Source organism: Perca fluviatilis, chromosome 5 (genome assembly GCF_010015445.1).
Source record: "Perca fluviatilis chromosome 5, GENO_Pfluv_1.0, whole genome shotgun sequence".
In the NCBI taxonomy this organism is placed as follows: domain Eukaryota; kingdom Metazoa; phylum Chordata; class Actinopteri; order Perciformes; family Percidae; genus Perca; species Perca fluviatilis.
In genome coordinates this window covers 39,273,952-39,288,951 of record NC_053116.1, presented here as the reverse complement: position 1 = coordinate 39,288,951, position 15,000 = coordinate 39,273,952, and the positions used below count along the sequence as shown (strand labels likewise).

At 41.2% G+C, this 15,000-nt stretch overlaps 1 protein-coding gene across 1 annotated transcript in view; it reads right to left on the bottom strand.

The window, feature by feature from the left end:
• The window catches only part of bcap31 (B cell receptor associated protein 31), a 31,721-nt gene extending 24,778 nt beyond the window's left edge, over window positions 1-6,943 (bottom strand). Inside the window, exons 1-2 of the mRNA XM_039800155.1 lie at window positions 6,815-6,943; window positions 819-918 (exon numbers count right to left, since the gene is read on the bottom strand). Coding sequence (XP_039656089.1) covers window positions 819-910 — 92 coding nt within the window. The 5' untranslated portion in view covers window positions 911-918; window positions 6,815-6,943. The remainder of the gene's footprint in view (window positions 1-818; window positions 919-6,814) is intronic.
• Window positions 6,944-15,000: the final 8,057 nt, after the last annotated feature.

Genomic DNA, 15,000 nt, shown 5'->3' with positions numbered 1-15,000 from the left:
TTTTGTTAAATAAAGAAAAAGAAAAATCCCAATACTATCGAATCACAACAAATGGAAAATCACGACACAAATTGAATCGGCGCCCATGTATCAGGACAGAATGGTACCAGCTAGGGCTGGACAATATATGGATATCATATCAATATCGTGATATGAGACTAGATATCATCTTAGATTTTGGATATCGTGATATGACATAAGTGTTTTTTCCTGCAGGTTTTAAAGGCTGCATTACAGTAAAGTGATGTAATTTTCTGAACTTACCAGACTTACTAGCTGCTCTGTTATTCACCTTAACCCACTAAGTCATTAAATCATTACTGGTGATTATTTATTTATTTATTTATTTATGAACATTTATTAGAGGATCAGCCCCATGAGATGCAACATCTCGTTTTCATGGGGGTCCTCCGGATCATGTATAGAGCAACAGAACAGCAGAACAACAGAGTAGATACAAACAAATAGGAAAAGAAAAAGAAAAACAAACATAATAAAAAACACGCATGCACACTCTACACACAAATAAGCTCTCAATAATATCCCTACCCCCATCCCTATCACATGTAGAATGTCTGAAAAACGACTAATTTAACATATAACACAATATTCCCACATATAACTGACAAAGTTGACATCACAATGGACATTTATGTACATAAGCAAGATTTATAAAAAATCTCATTGTGTAAATAACATTTTGTTAAAGCACCAATTGTCAACAATATCAACATCGAGGTATTTAGTCAAGAATATCGTGATATTTGATTCATATAGCCCTATAAATGCAGGTTTTTTTTTTAACTCTGAGTACTGACCTTTTCGGGGAGATGAAGGGGATGCAGAGCAGCAGAACAAAGAAGACCTCAGCGTACAGGAAGGTGGCCACGGCCGTCCACTGCAGACTCATCCTGACTCCTGAATCCCAAAGACCAGAAATAAAAAAAACATTATTGTGCAGCCACAGCAGGAGAGTCTATAAACCAGCAGTGTCAAACTCAACTTCTCTGGAGGGACACACTGGACAAAGAGAATCACATCAAGGGCCAGACATGTAGAGTGCATTGACATGCTCTTATTTCATCAAAAAAGTCTAATATCTTTGACTGTATTTGCTGCATGTCTCATTTAGCTTTCTCACTTACAGTTCGGTCGACATAAAGCTCTAAAAAATAAAACTCAGCAAGAAAGTTCCTGGGCCATCACAGACTTTAGCAAATCAGGCAAAACAAAGCAACGACAAGCCATAATCTGAAGTGGCTTATTGTATGTGGTAACACTGTCTCTTCAAGTTACTTAACACGACACACAAAGTGCACGGCTGCCTCTTGACTGTAGGCTGATAAGCAAAAGGTTATGATAGTGGAGAGTAACTAAGTACAATTAATCAAGTATTGGACATAAACACAGGTTTGATTGTATGCTACTTTATACTTCTACTCAGTGGTAGAGTCTAATGTATTGTAGTGGGTATACTGTAGCTGTCTGTCTGTCTACACATACACACCTTTGGGGTAGGGGGAGCATATCATAGTGGGGGGGGGGGGGTCTGGGTGTCCTCCCCCAGGGAAGTTTTGAGCATCACAGACTACATTTCCTGTATTCTGATACACTTTTATGCACCAATTTACGGTGGAAATACCTTTATTTAGCCTATGTAAAGAAGGAAAACACATGACAAACGTTCAAAATATATCAAAAATATAATGTAAAGTATGTTGTTGCGTGACATTGGGTGTTTTTAAGTGGGTATATGGAAATCCTGGAGCTTTCTTTGTGGGTATACTGTGTATACCTGCGTGTCACGTAGACTACACCACTGCTTCTACTCTACTACATTTAAGATGGAAATATAGTCCTTAAAGTTTGATTTTCTTATAAAAAGTTCAGTGTTTCCTTTAGGATTTGTTTTAGCAGTGGGGGGCAGGTCCGAAAACTCCCCCCCCCCCCTGAAACAGAGCTGACACTTTGCTGCAACACAAACTAAAATATTTACTCACCTCTATTCACACACAATGAGGCATATTCTCAGTTGTGATTGAACTGTATTTTTTGAGTTACTATATAGGCCAACTTTGATCTTGACATATAGGCTAAGCATTCTGTAGCAAATAACAATAAACCCACTATTAATTACATTATCTTAACAATAAACCCACTATTAATTACATTATCTTAATAACAATAAACCCACTATTAATTACATTATCTTAATAACAATAAACCCACTATTAATTACATTATCTTAACAATAAACCCACTATTAATTACATTATCTTAATAACAATAAACCCACTATTAATTACATTATCTTAATAACAATAAACCCACTATTAATTTAAAAAAAAAAAAAAATATTATATTTATATTTTTTATTATTTCTAAATTATCTTAACAATAAACCCACTATTAATTACATTATCTTAATAACAATAAACCCACTATTAATTACATTATCTTAATAACAATAAACCCACTATTAATTACATTATCTTAATAACAATAAACCCACTATTAATTACATTATCTTAACAATAAACCCACTATTAATTACATTATCTTAATAACAATAAACCCACTATTAATTACATTATCTTAATACCAATAAACCCACTATTAATTACATTATCTTAATAACAATAAACTATTAACATTATCTTAAGACCAATACACCCACTATTAATTACATTATCTTAATAACAATAAACCCACTATTAATTACATTATCTTAACAATAAACCCACTATTAATTACATTATCTTAATAACAATAAACCCACTATTAATTACATTATCTTAATAACAATAAACCCACTATTAATTACATTATCTTAATAACAATAAACCCACTATTAATTACATTATCTTAACAATAAACCCACTATTAATTACATTATCTTAACAATAAACCCACTATTAATTACATTATCTTAATAACAATAAACCCACTATTAATTACATTATCTTAATACCAATACACCCACTATTAATTACATTATCTTAATAACAATAAACCCACTATTAATTACATTATCTTAATGCAGTGTTACTACTTCTGCATGGAAATAATGCTCCTCAAATACAAACGTGAGCAATCTCTATTATATCGGATCAACAACCACGTGCAATTTAGCTCGCAGGTGAAGAACAAACAACGAAAATCACCAGGTAACTTAATTTTAATTTGCAAGACCAGGCTTAAATGAACTGACAACAGAAGTTCTACCACTTACAGTTCTCAAGGACGTACACACACACACCATCTCAACTGGCTTATCATGCGGACAGCGTCTCTTTTTCCTTTATCCCTTTTTCTGCTGAGTGACCGCGCTATTCTCCGACTTGCACTCTGACAATGCAGCCCTATTTCTGATACCTGGGGGCAGACATTTGTCGCCGTGGGGGCCACGGTCAAATCAACACACAGGAAACACTGAAGTTGATTGAAAATCAACTTGTTACAAGAATTTAATTCTGGTCTTGCAAAAAAGATTAATATTTTTTTTTTAAGCAGCTAGCACACAGCTGACTCAAAGCAACCGGTTTCACAGCCTGATTATGAAAGCTCTCTGCTGCTGGGGGTAATTTCTGAAACTCTGAATGAGTGCCGCGTCATTGCAGTTTGAAAATCAGTTTCTGGTCTTTCAGGTTTGGCGCGCGCAACTACACGGGGCCTTGAGTTTGATGCTACGAATGATATAACTAGGAGGGGGCGGGGGGGGAAAGACATCCTGAATACCTTTTTTTGGTCTAACCCTTGTGTGGTCTTCCCACCAACCATGAGCTCACGGGTCCAAAACACCTTTGGCGTTTTTTTCCCACCAACTTCTAACCACTATAGTTTCAAATTTTTAGAATTCATGATCAATAACCCTTGCGTATATGAAGTTATGTCTAATTTTTCAGTAAAAAAAAAAGCTGAAATTAGGAAGAATTTGGACTAATATTAGAGGAACGTTATGTTGATGGATAATCAGAGACTGGTGTACAGTATGTCAAAGTTTAGTCAGGATACCGTTTAAACCATTTACTTTTATTTCTCAAATGCTTTAAAATTAAACACTCAAAATTCACAGAAAGTAATGATCAGTAATTGTACTTGCGGAGAGCGTTGCAGGGAACCATCAATATCATTTTTGGGGAATGTGGTTAAAAAGAAACGCATATTTCTGATATAGAGATTTTGAAAACGGGTCAAATTTGACCCGAGGACAACAGGAGGGTTAAAAAGGTGAATGTGTAAGACAGACTGTCGACAGCAGTCACTTTGTGCAGCTATATAAATACCTCAGCCTTCAGAAACTCGCCTGTACGGTTTGAAAACAAACACTGAGCTGTAACAGCATGCCGGACATTTCACACAGAGGCGATACGAGCCAAAATTAAATCAAGGAGAAGCTGAGAGGATAATTAGAGGTTGAGCGTGATGTCTTATGTTCGTCCTGCTTCCAGGGACTTCCCTGCCATCATATATTTATTCGTTAATGGAAAAATGAAGTATCGCGGCGCTGCAGAACGCCCCGGCCTACAAATCGTATCCTACAGAGTCAAGAAAACCATATATGTTTTGTACAGATCCTCGCAGAAATCACAGTATGATTATTTAAATTTTCTTCTATGAAAATAAAAATAAAAGGATACCAAAATGTTCATTCCCTCCAATATCGTGAATCATATTGCAATATCAGCCAAAATAATCGCAATTAGATATTTTCCTGATATCGTGCAGCCCAATTAAAAAAAATACATTTAAAAAAATTCGCTTAGGGCTCCTGCACACTGCCATTCCAAACTAGTACAAGTTTGATGACTTTTACATGACTTTTTATTAATGTGATATTTTTTTGTTAGTCTATTTTGACACTTAACATGACTGTTGTAGAGGGGAACATCTTCAAAGCTGAGCCTGAGGTGATCTTTTATAAATAATCCAACAGATACGGTGCATTATGTGGTGCTCGGCTGCTATCCATGAAGGTCAAACAGACCGTTCTAGACAATCACGTGTGAATAAATGGCAACAGAGAGGCGCTTGGTACACGTTTTTATGAATTCCTAAAAAAGCCCTTATTGCAAAGCAAAGAATATATTGTGTCACATTGAAATAGGGTGTAACCAGGGATGCACAAAATCCAGGATTTGGCTTTGGCCGAATATTGGGCTTTTTCCCACCAAACCGAACCCTACGCTTGCACTTGGCGTGCTACACTGGTCGCCATAGTGACGGCGCCGTTGATTAGGGGAAGGTGTTTACGTAGGTGGAGCGTTCAATGCAGCAGGCTGTGAGGAAGTGGACATGGATCTGGTGAGCAGAACAAGTTGTTGTTTGGCAGCACTTTCAGTCAAAAGAAGACCATTCAAGTCCAGCTACATGTTCAATCTGCTCAATGCTGATTGGTCTGGTGGTGGCGAGGACCCTAAACTATACACAACATGGCCGCTGTTACAACATCTGGTACGAAACATCCGAAAGAATACGAGTTGTGCACGAAGGAATCTCCAGACAGCAGCCAGAATGCAGCAACTTCAGGTACGGCAAAGGAAGGACAGTCCCTGTTTACTTCATTCATGTGTTTACTGGGTTCATGGACTGAGGATGGAAGGAGGACTCAGCACCATCTCAACCAGGGGGTTCAGCAGAACCCCAAAAATCTGGATTTGGTGCATTCGGTTGTAACACACTTTTACATTTTTTTTTAATATGTTCAGCAGGCAGTGTGCAGGAGCCCTTAGGCCCAGTGGGCTGCAATGCACTGGGGAAACCCTTACATACCATTACAAATACTCTTTTAAAAAGTCCTTGTTAGGAACTTACTTTTAATTAGTTCCACCTATTTTATCTCTGCCAATGACTGCTTTTCTGTAATTGTTGTGCAAATGACAACCAATCAATAGATAACTTCACTTTAATCCTGTGTGACCAGTTGAGTCACTGTGTTGGCAGCCCAGAGAAGCTGAGTCATGCAACACCCTGCAGACATTACAGTGAAGAAACTCACTGAATATCTCCTCTTTTTATCTCTCTTTTTTCTCTCTCCTCTTTTCCTTTTATCTTTTTTTCTTTTTTTTTTTTTTTTTTTTTTTTTTTTTTTTTTTTTTTTTTTTTTTTTTTTTTCTTTTTTTTTTTTTTTTTTTTTTTTTTTTTTTTTTTTTTTTTTTTTTTTTTTTTTTTTTCTGTCTGTCTTTTTTTCTCCCTCTCTCTCTCCCTCTCTCCTGTCTCTCTCTCTCTCTCTCTCTTTTTCTCTCTCTCTCTGTCTCTCCCCCTTCTCTCTGTGTGTTTTTTTATACTAAAAATAAATTAAAACACAACCAGTCTGCTGACTGTTTCTGTTTATTCAGGATTAAAACCAGACCTGTAATTAGTAGTCTATCACAGTTCTCTATCTCTGCGTAACAACGAAAAAATATGTCAAACATTCACTCCTTTTTGTCCATAAAAGGTAATTTAAATAAACATCAACGGCACACCTGGCAGGCTAACCGTTGACGGCTGCATGTAAACATTGTCTATTCACCCAAAACTCGTGTTTAAATCAACTGTAGTTCCCGAGAATAACATTTAATGTTCGTTGGTGTCCTGACACAGAAGTTATTTGACTATATAAGTTGAACAGAAATATCCTGGTAATGTTTTTTCGCTGTAATCTGGCAGAAAACGCAAATTATCTTGTCAGGACGCGAACTAGCGTTAGCTTAGCATGCTAACGCGACTTAACCGCGTAGTTGCTGAAGCAGAAGTTAAGTTAGCAAACGTTAGCTTCCGGAGGCTCTGCTAATAAAATACCACTAACTGTTAGTCAGCAGGTGAGACTCACCTAAAATAAATCCCAAAAACACTCAGAGAAACTCCACGCGCCGCTGTTCTGTTGAGCTTTAAACACTCTTGCTGCTCCGTCAGTTGGACAGTTAGCCTAGCTTCCTGTTGTAAACACTTCCGGTTTCCGGTGTTTAATCATACTGTCTATGTGTTTAATGCCAGCTCACCCCGATGCCGGCACGTGATTGGATATGCCGAAAAAGATGGGCGGAGTCAAGAAGTGACAGCTCATTACGTCATTTCAGAGCTTTTACTGCTTTTATTTAGAATTCGATATTGCAGAGCTAGGCTACTTCATTAATGTAAATGTGACAAATTGTGTGTTGAAAAATAAATGTTGCTTTAAATTAAGACTTCATAACAAAAATAAATTCTAAATAATTTCTGTATGTTATTATCTTCCTAAAATAAGTAAAATTGATGATCTATCTATCTATCTATCTATCTATCTATCTATCTCATCTATCTATCTATCTCTCTGTCTCTGTCTCTGTCTCTGTCTCTCTCTCTATCTCTCTGTCTCTGTCTCTGTCTCTGTCTCTCTTTATCTGTCTCTCTCTGTCTCTTTCTCTGTCTCTCTCTATCTATCTATCCGTCTCTCTGTCTCTGTCTCTCTCTCTCTGTCTCTCACTCTCTCTCTCTGTCTGTCTCTCTCTCTCTCTCTGTCTCTCTTTATCTGTCTCTCTCTCTCTCTGTCTCTTTCTCTGTCTCTCTCTCTGTCTCTCTGTCTGTCTCTCTGTCTCTCTCTCTGTCTCTCTCTCTCTCTCTCTCTGTCTGTCTTTCTCTCTCTCTCTGTGTCTCTGTCTCTCTCCCTCTCTCTCTCCCTTTCTCTGTCTCTCTCTCTCTCTGTCTCTCTCTCTCTCTCTTTCTCTCTCTCTCTCTCTCTCTCTCTCTCTCTGTCTCTCTCTCTCTGTCTCTCTTTCTGTGTCTCTCTCTCTCTCTCTCTATCAGTTCCCTCTCCTGACCAGCAGAGGGAGACATCATCTGTAGGAAATCTCTGTTCTTTAACAACCAATCAGTGAGTGGAGCCAAAGACGAGAAACAAAACACAGACATCTCACTCTGACTGTCATTTCACAAACCAAGACAACAGTCTGCTCTCTCTCTTTATCTCTCTCTCTCTCTCCCTGTCTCTCTCTCTGTGGCCACAGCTCTCTGGTTACTGGTCAGACTGGTTCTGTTTCCACAGTAAATTATTAAATATTTATGGACAGATTAGATGGTAATTTACTGATCCCTGAGGAGAGATGGGCTGTCAGAGCAGCAGCAGTTTTACACAATGAAAAAGACACACAACATCCCATTGAGAATAAGAATAAAAGAAAGAAAAAGAAGTGACATCTGACAAACTCATCCTCAGTAAACATGTAACACTTTTAATTTACAGTGTAGCAGCAACATTTAGAACATGACATTCCCTACATCTGGCCCAAGGAGATGATTTGTGATTGTTACAATTCTTAAAATATCATAAGAAAGTCAACCTTAAGCCGTTCCTTTTTTTAGCGGTGTCTGTGTGTGTGTACTTTTAGGCACTGGTGGCCTAAATTATTGGAAAATATCCATTTAAAACCACCACAAGTTAAATTGTTCACACAACGAATTTATTTAAGCATCAAGCTACAGTTTGTGGTGACAAGCAAAGCAAATTAGATTATTTACTGATGTAAAAGTGTTTCAATACACAACAAGCATCAGCATTTAAGTTGACTTAATATTTTATTTAATAATTCATAAACTATGTATTATTTTCAAGTTTAGATTGTGTTGTGGATTTAATTTCTTACTTTTAATTAAGAAAGAAAGTGTATTTTGCACTACTCCATAGAGGATGCAGAAGCCAGCATTCACTGTGAGACAATAAAAACCAGATCAAGGTGTCACTACCCAAAGTGAGTAGAGTGCAGCTTTGAGTTGCGCATGCGTCACTTTGCGACAAGTAGCCTACAAGATGCTAACGGCGGTTTGAGCTAACGTTAGCAATCAAGTAGCCTACTAGATGCTAACGGCGTTTTGAGCTAACGTTAGCAATCAAGTAGCCTACTAGATGCTAATGGCGTTTTGAGCTAACGTTAACAATCAAACAATCATAGAGAGCTAAAACGTTTTTGAAATGACTGCTAGCTACAAGTTAGCAATCAAACAATCATAGATAGCTAAAACGTTTTTGAAATGACTGCTAGCTACAAGTTAGCAATCAAACAATCATAGATAGCTAAAACGTTTTTGAAATGACTGCTAGCTACAAGTTAGCAATCAAACAATCATAGATAGCTAAAACGTTTTTGAAATGACTGCTAGCTACAAGTTAGCAATCAAACACAACATCGGCTGTCACTTGAATGGCGTTTTGAGCTAACGTTAGCAACCAAACAATCATTGATAGCTAAAACGTTTTAGAAATGATTTCCATCTTCTGTTATTGTTTGTAAAGAGAAAAGTTTTATTATTTTACAGATTTCACAAATTTCAGTAAGACACGTTATGCCGTAAACAGTTTAAATCTGAGCATGCGCTACTCAAACCTGCCCTCTACTCACTTTGGGTAGTGACACAAGGTCTGAACCCAGTGTCCAGTTCTTGTGATCTGCATCGCTAGCGTTAGCCTTAGCATCGCTAGCGTTAGCCTTAGCATCGCTAGCGTTAGCCTTAGCCAACTCCTTCACCGCTAACGGAGCGAGCTGGAAAATCAAACTGTCCCTGAACCCCGTTGGGGAGGAGGGCATCATGACACCAACGCGCACAACAAAAGGAATGGCTGCCGCAGACTTTGGCTGGGTCTCTCGACGCACGTAGACGTTAGGAAGCTGGGCACAAAGAAATAGCGGTGTTAAATGTAACACAGGTTATTTAGATGGTTGCACAGGGTAGAAGCAAGGGGGGTAAGCTTCACTTCAGAACTCGAACCTCCGATGGCGCCATTTTGTTGCTACAAATGTATCACTTCCCGTTAGCATTCCACTGACCACTATTTTTTTTTTACGTCACTTTGACTGCGAATAACTTTACATCTGAAGCCTTTAAAGACTCTATTTGTCCGTTGTTTATTTCTAAAGAAACACGACAATGTATAAAAGGCTCCATTACCTTGTAGCTCACGTTATGGCTCCGTAGCAGACGCTTTTATAACAATAGGCTAACGATTGGGTCATAACCACGAGACTTACTGTCACACAGTAGAGGAATTACCGTATAGTACAGGAGAAGCTCACAGGCAGTTTGGACTTCCATTATCTGTTTAGGTTTAATGACTAATGTTAACTAGCATGTTAGTGATCAGTAATTAGCCTGTGCCTATGTTATCTCCTTACATATACTTACGCTCTCCGTCTCTGTAAGATTGGGAATGATTGAGATTTCTCTCGGCACAGCTACCAGAAGACTTCACACTTTCAGACAGGTTGCTCACGTCACATCTATGTCTTCAAGCTCAGTTGGAGGCTGCTCAGTAACGCAAGAAATCACCGGAAAAGTGATTCTAATATCCTTCACTGGTCTCCGTCCAGAGCAACGGGATCTATTGGTCCATTATATATATGTCAATGGGTAGAAGTGGCTGTGCTTCAGGGCCTGTAATGACATCGCCATTAGACGTGTTCCAGCTAATTTGGAATTCTGTTTACTTCTGCTGTCTCCGAGAGAGAGAAGAAATTGTGTTTTGGCGTCATAAAAGTATTTCTTTTGGTCAGAAGTATTTTTCGATTTCTAAAGAGTGTGTGAAAGTCAGTGTATCTAATCTTATATTGCCTTGAGCACCGTCCTCTCGGCTAAAACATCGTACCATTATAAAAGATGTGACCATCGCTTAGCGAGTGCTAGCCGGTCCTGAAGTAAACGCGCCACAGCAGGGCTAGTTGTAACGCGCTGTTACAACTAAGCCGCACCTATAATTATATAATTATATATATATATAATTATACTACACAAGGAGCCATTTCTAACCACTATCACGGAGCTCTCCGTCCCTCCGCTCGGCATCATGATCAAATATTCAACTCTGCAACTGGTCCAATTCGTCAACTACTCCATTCCATCCTGCATCCCAGTCATCAAACAGCTCGGACTTCTACGTCGACGCCGTTACATCCACAGAAGCTCTCGCCGCAAGTTTGTTTTCTTCCACCACGGACAATCCATTCCATCCATCTGGTCACCTGCACGCTCTGTTGCACCTGTCCCACGTCATCTGAATGCTTCACCCACTGGTTCACATAGGGCTGAACGCATCATCAGGCTACACAGAAAACCCGGACCGGACTACAGTGCTTTCCCCACTTCACATACACTCAATCATACTCTCCAATCATTTTGCTAATCGGCTCACTGTCCCCCTCAACTGCAATACCCCCACACCCCACGACCACACGCACTGCTAACCGGGACAACCTCAGATCTCTCCAGCCTGCCCCCCCCACCACCCTCTCACCATGCCAACTTTGCCCTCCTCAACACCCGATCGCTCAACAATAAAGCCCCTGCCCTCCACGAACTAATCCTCGACAACACTCTTGACTTCCTTCTGCTCACCGAAACCTGGCAACAACCCAACGACTTCTTCTCCCTCAACCAAGCATCCCCCTGGCTACAACTACATCTGCAAACCCCGCCCCTCCCACCGTGGAGGTGGCTTACCGCCGTCATTTTCAATCAGAACTTCCGGATCACAGAACTCACCCTCCCCTCAGTATCATCGTTTGAATATCTCGCCTTCAAAACTCTTTCCTCCATGACAGTCATCCTCATTTACCGCCACCTAAACCAATCCCTCCTTCCTCTCTGATTTTACTGAACTCCTCACACTAGCCTCATCTCTCTCTCACGTCTGCTGCTACTTCGGTGACTTAAACATCCACATGGACTCCCCCACCTGCAAGCTCTCATCAGAATTCAAAATTTTACTGGATAACTTCTCTCTCACCCAACATGTCACATTCCCCACCCATGAAAAGGTCACATCCTCGACCTGGTCTGCTCCACCAACCAACCAGTGCTCGACCTCCATCCATGCCTCTTTCCCCTCTCTGATCACAAACTGATACGGTTCACCATCCCTTCTCCAACCCCGCCCCGCCTCCTCAGAGAAATCACCTTCCGCAACCTCAAATCTATCAATCCCCACCATCTCTCTGACCTGCTCTCCACCACACTCCACCTGGACTCAACCCTCACCTCACCCGATGACCTCACAGACCACCTCAACTCCACCTTGTCTACCTCCTTCAACACCCTGGCCCGGCCCCCAAAACAAAACCGTCATTTAACACCTCTTCACCTTGGTACACACCTGCACTCCGAAGAAAGTGTTTTGGTCCGAAGCCTCGGACCAACAGCCTCCCTACCTCTACTCCGGATCTCTGCAACTCATTCCTCCACTTTTTCACTGACAAAATCAATCTCATTTACAAATCCCTATCCCCTGTATCTGACCTTCCAGGATCTACTCCAGCACCTACCTTGGACCCTCCTCTCTCCATCCCTCCAGACCTCCCGAACCCCCTCCTCCACACTTCCTCCTCTCCCAGTTTAACCCAGTCACTCCTCCTGAAATCTCCAAACTCATCAGCTCTTCCAAACCCACTACCTGCTCCCTTGACCCCCTCCCTACTCCACTTCTGAAGTCCTGCCTCCCGGTCCTATGCCCCTACATCACTAACCTCTTCAACTCCTCACTGTCCCTTGGAACTGTCCCCTCTGCTTTCAAAACTGCCGCTGTCACCCCAATCTTTAAAAACCTGGTCTGGATCCCTCCTCTCTCAACAACTACCGCCCAATATCCAACCTCCCCTTTCTGTCTAAAACCCTGGAACGCATAGTAAGCCTCCCCGCTACTACAAACCCATCTTCTTGCCAATAACCTATTCGGACCTCTCCAATCTGGTTTTCGCCCCTACACAGCACAGAAACCGCTCTCCTCAAAGTCCTCAAGCCTCCTCACCTTTGCTGACACCGGTTCCCTCAACATCCTCATCCTCCTCGACCTGAGTGCAGCCTTCGATACTGTGAGCCATAACATCCTGCTCACCAGACTCAAAGACCTCGGTATCGCCGGTACTGCACTCAGCTGGCTCCACTCCTACCTTTCCAACAGATCCCATTTCATCTCTCTCCACAACCACACCTCTGCCACAGCCACAGTCACTCAAGGTGTTCCCCAAGGCTCCGTGCCGGCCCCTCCTCTTCATCATCTACATCCTCCCTCTTGGTCAGATACTCCGCCACTTCAACCTGGACTTCCACTGCTATGCTGGACGACACCCAGATCTACCTCAGCACCAAATCCCCCACAATCCTCCCCTCTCCCACATCAACTCCTGTCTGTCAGCTATTAAAACCTGGATGCAACACAACTTCCTCCAAACTCAACAGCGACAAAACAGAATTCCTTCTGATCGGCTCCAAATCCACACTCAGCAAAACCAATAACCCCCCCTCACCATCGGCCGGCACCATTGTCTCCCCCATCTCCCCAGGCCGCGACCCTTGAGGCGTGATCTTTGATTCCACCCTCTCCCTTGAGGCCTCACATCCGTCAAGTCATTAAAACCTCCTTCTTTCACCTCCGCAACATCGCCAAAATCAGACCCTCTCAACACCCCCGCTGCTGAAAGACTCATTCACCGCTCTCCGCTCCTTCCGATTGGGCTACTGCCAACTCACTTCTCCTCGGCATCAGCTCTACCAACATCAACCCGACACCAACTGGTCCAGAACTCAGCCGCCCGCCTCATTACCTGCTCCAAATCCTGGCACCACATCACTCCAGTCCTAAAACAACTCCACTGGCTTCCCATTTCCCACACGGATCACCTACAAAATCCTGGTCTCTACTACCTAAAGCCCTCCACCATCTGGCCCCCTCATACCTCACTGACCTCCTCTCCCTTACCAACCCTCACGGTCCCTCAGATCCACCTCAGCCGGTCTCCTCTCCATCCAAAGAGTCCAACCTGCGCTGTTTTGGGGACAGAGCCTTCGCCAGAGCAGCTCCCAGGCTCTGGAACTCCCTCCCCAAAGAGATCGCCGCGCCTCCGGTCCCTCACCATCTTCCAGTCCCGCCTCAAGACCCATCTCTTCACCTCAGCCTACCACAGCGTCCACCTGCCCCCTCCCTTTTTCATCTGTATCTTGTTTTGTTCTACTTGTTTTGTTTGCTCGTTTTGTTTTGTTATGTTTTTATAATCTACCCTGCCCTGTAAAGCGACTTTGAGTCCATGAAAAGCGCTATATAAATTCAATTTATTATTATTATTATTTCTAATCCACAAAGTCTTTAATTTTTTGCATTAATGTTTCAAAACCAATAATTTGAAAGTATTTAAGTACTGCGTGAACAACTATGTATTGCATTTCTTTTGTCCACAGAATGAGAATTTTTTTTATTATTATTTTTTACATTTTATTTTTTTTATTTTTATTATTTTTTTAATAGATCCATAAATTAAACTATTATATTATGCAGAGTTTAGTAAAGACGTGTTTTATACAGTTTTATTAGGTGTATAGCACAATGCCATTGAATTATTTGTGTTAAATCCAACTTTTTAACAAGTGTTACAACTAACCCCGCATATGGGGCAGGTTTTAACATTTCACCTATCGCCACTCTCGGGGGAATTGTTCAAGAACGATAGGTCCTACAAACAAACTTTCAGTGCACCTTTGTAGCAGAGATATGTATGTTGCTTGTATAAAAATATGAGCAGTAAAACTCAAATGGTTTGAGAAATATTTAGCCAAAACCAAAAAGTTACTTTGTGCCCCGCGCTCCCCTACAACTCAAACTAGCGCACGACCTCAACGTCATCGTTCTCGGCCACGCCCTCTGTTCACTGACTGGATCTGTGTGTGTGTGTTACAGTGTGTGTGTGTGTGTGTGTGTGTGTGTTAGTGTGTGTGTGTGTGTGTGTGTGTGTGTGTGTGTGTGTGTGTGTTTGTGTGTGTGTGTGTGTGTTTGTGTGTTACAGTGTGTGTGTGTGTGTGTGTGTGTGTGTGTGTGTGTGTGTGTGTGTGTGTGTGTGTGTGTGTGTGTTACAGTGTGTGTGTGTTTGTGTGTTACAGTGTGTGTGTGTTTGTGTGTTACAGTGTGTGTGTGTGTGTGTTTGTGTGTTACAGTGTGTGTGTGTGTTTGTGTGTTACTGTGTGTGTGTGTGTGTGTGTGTGTTACAGTGTGTGTGTGTGTGTGTG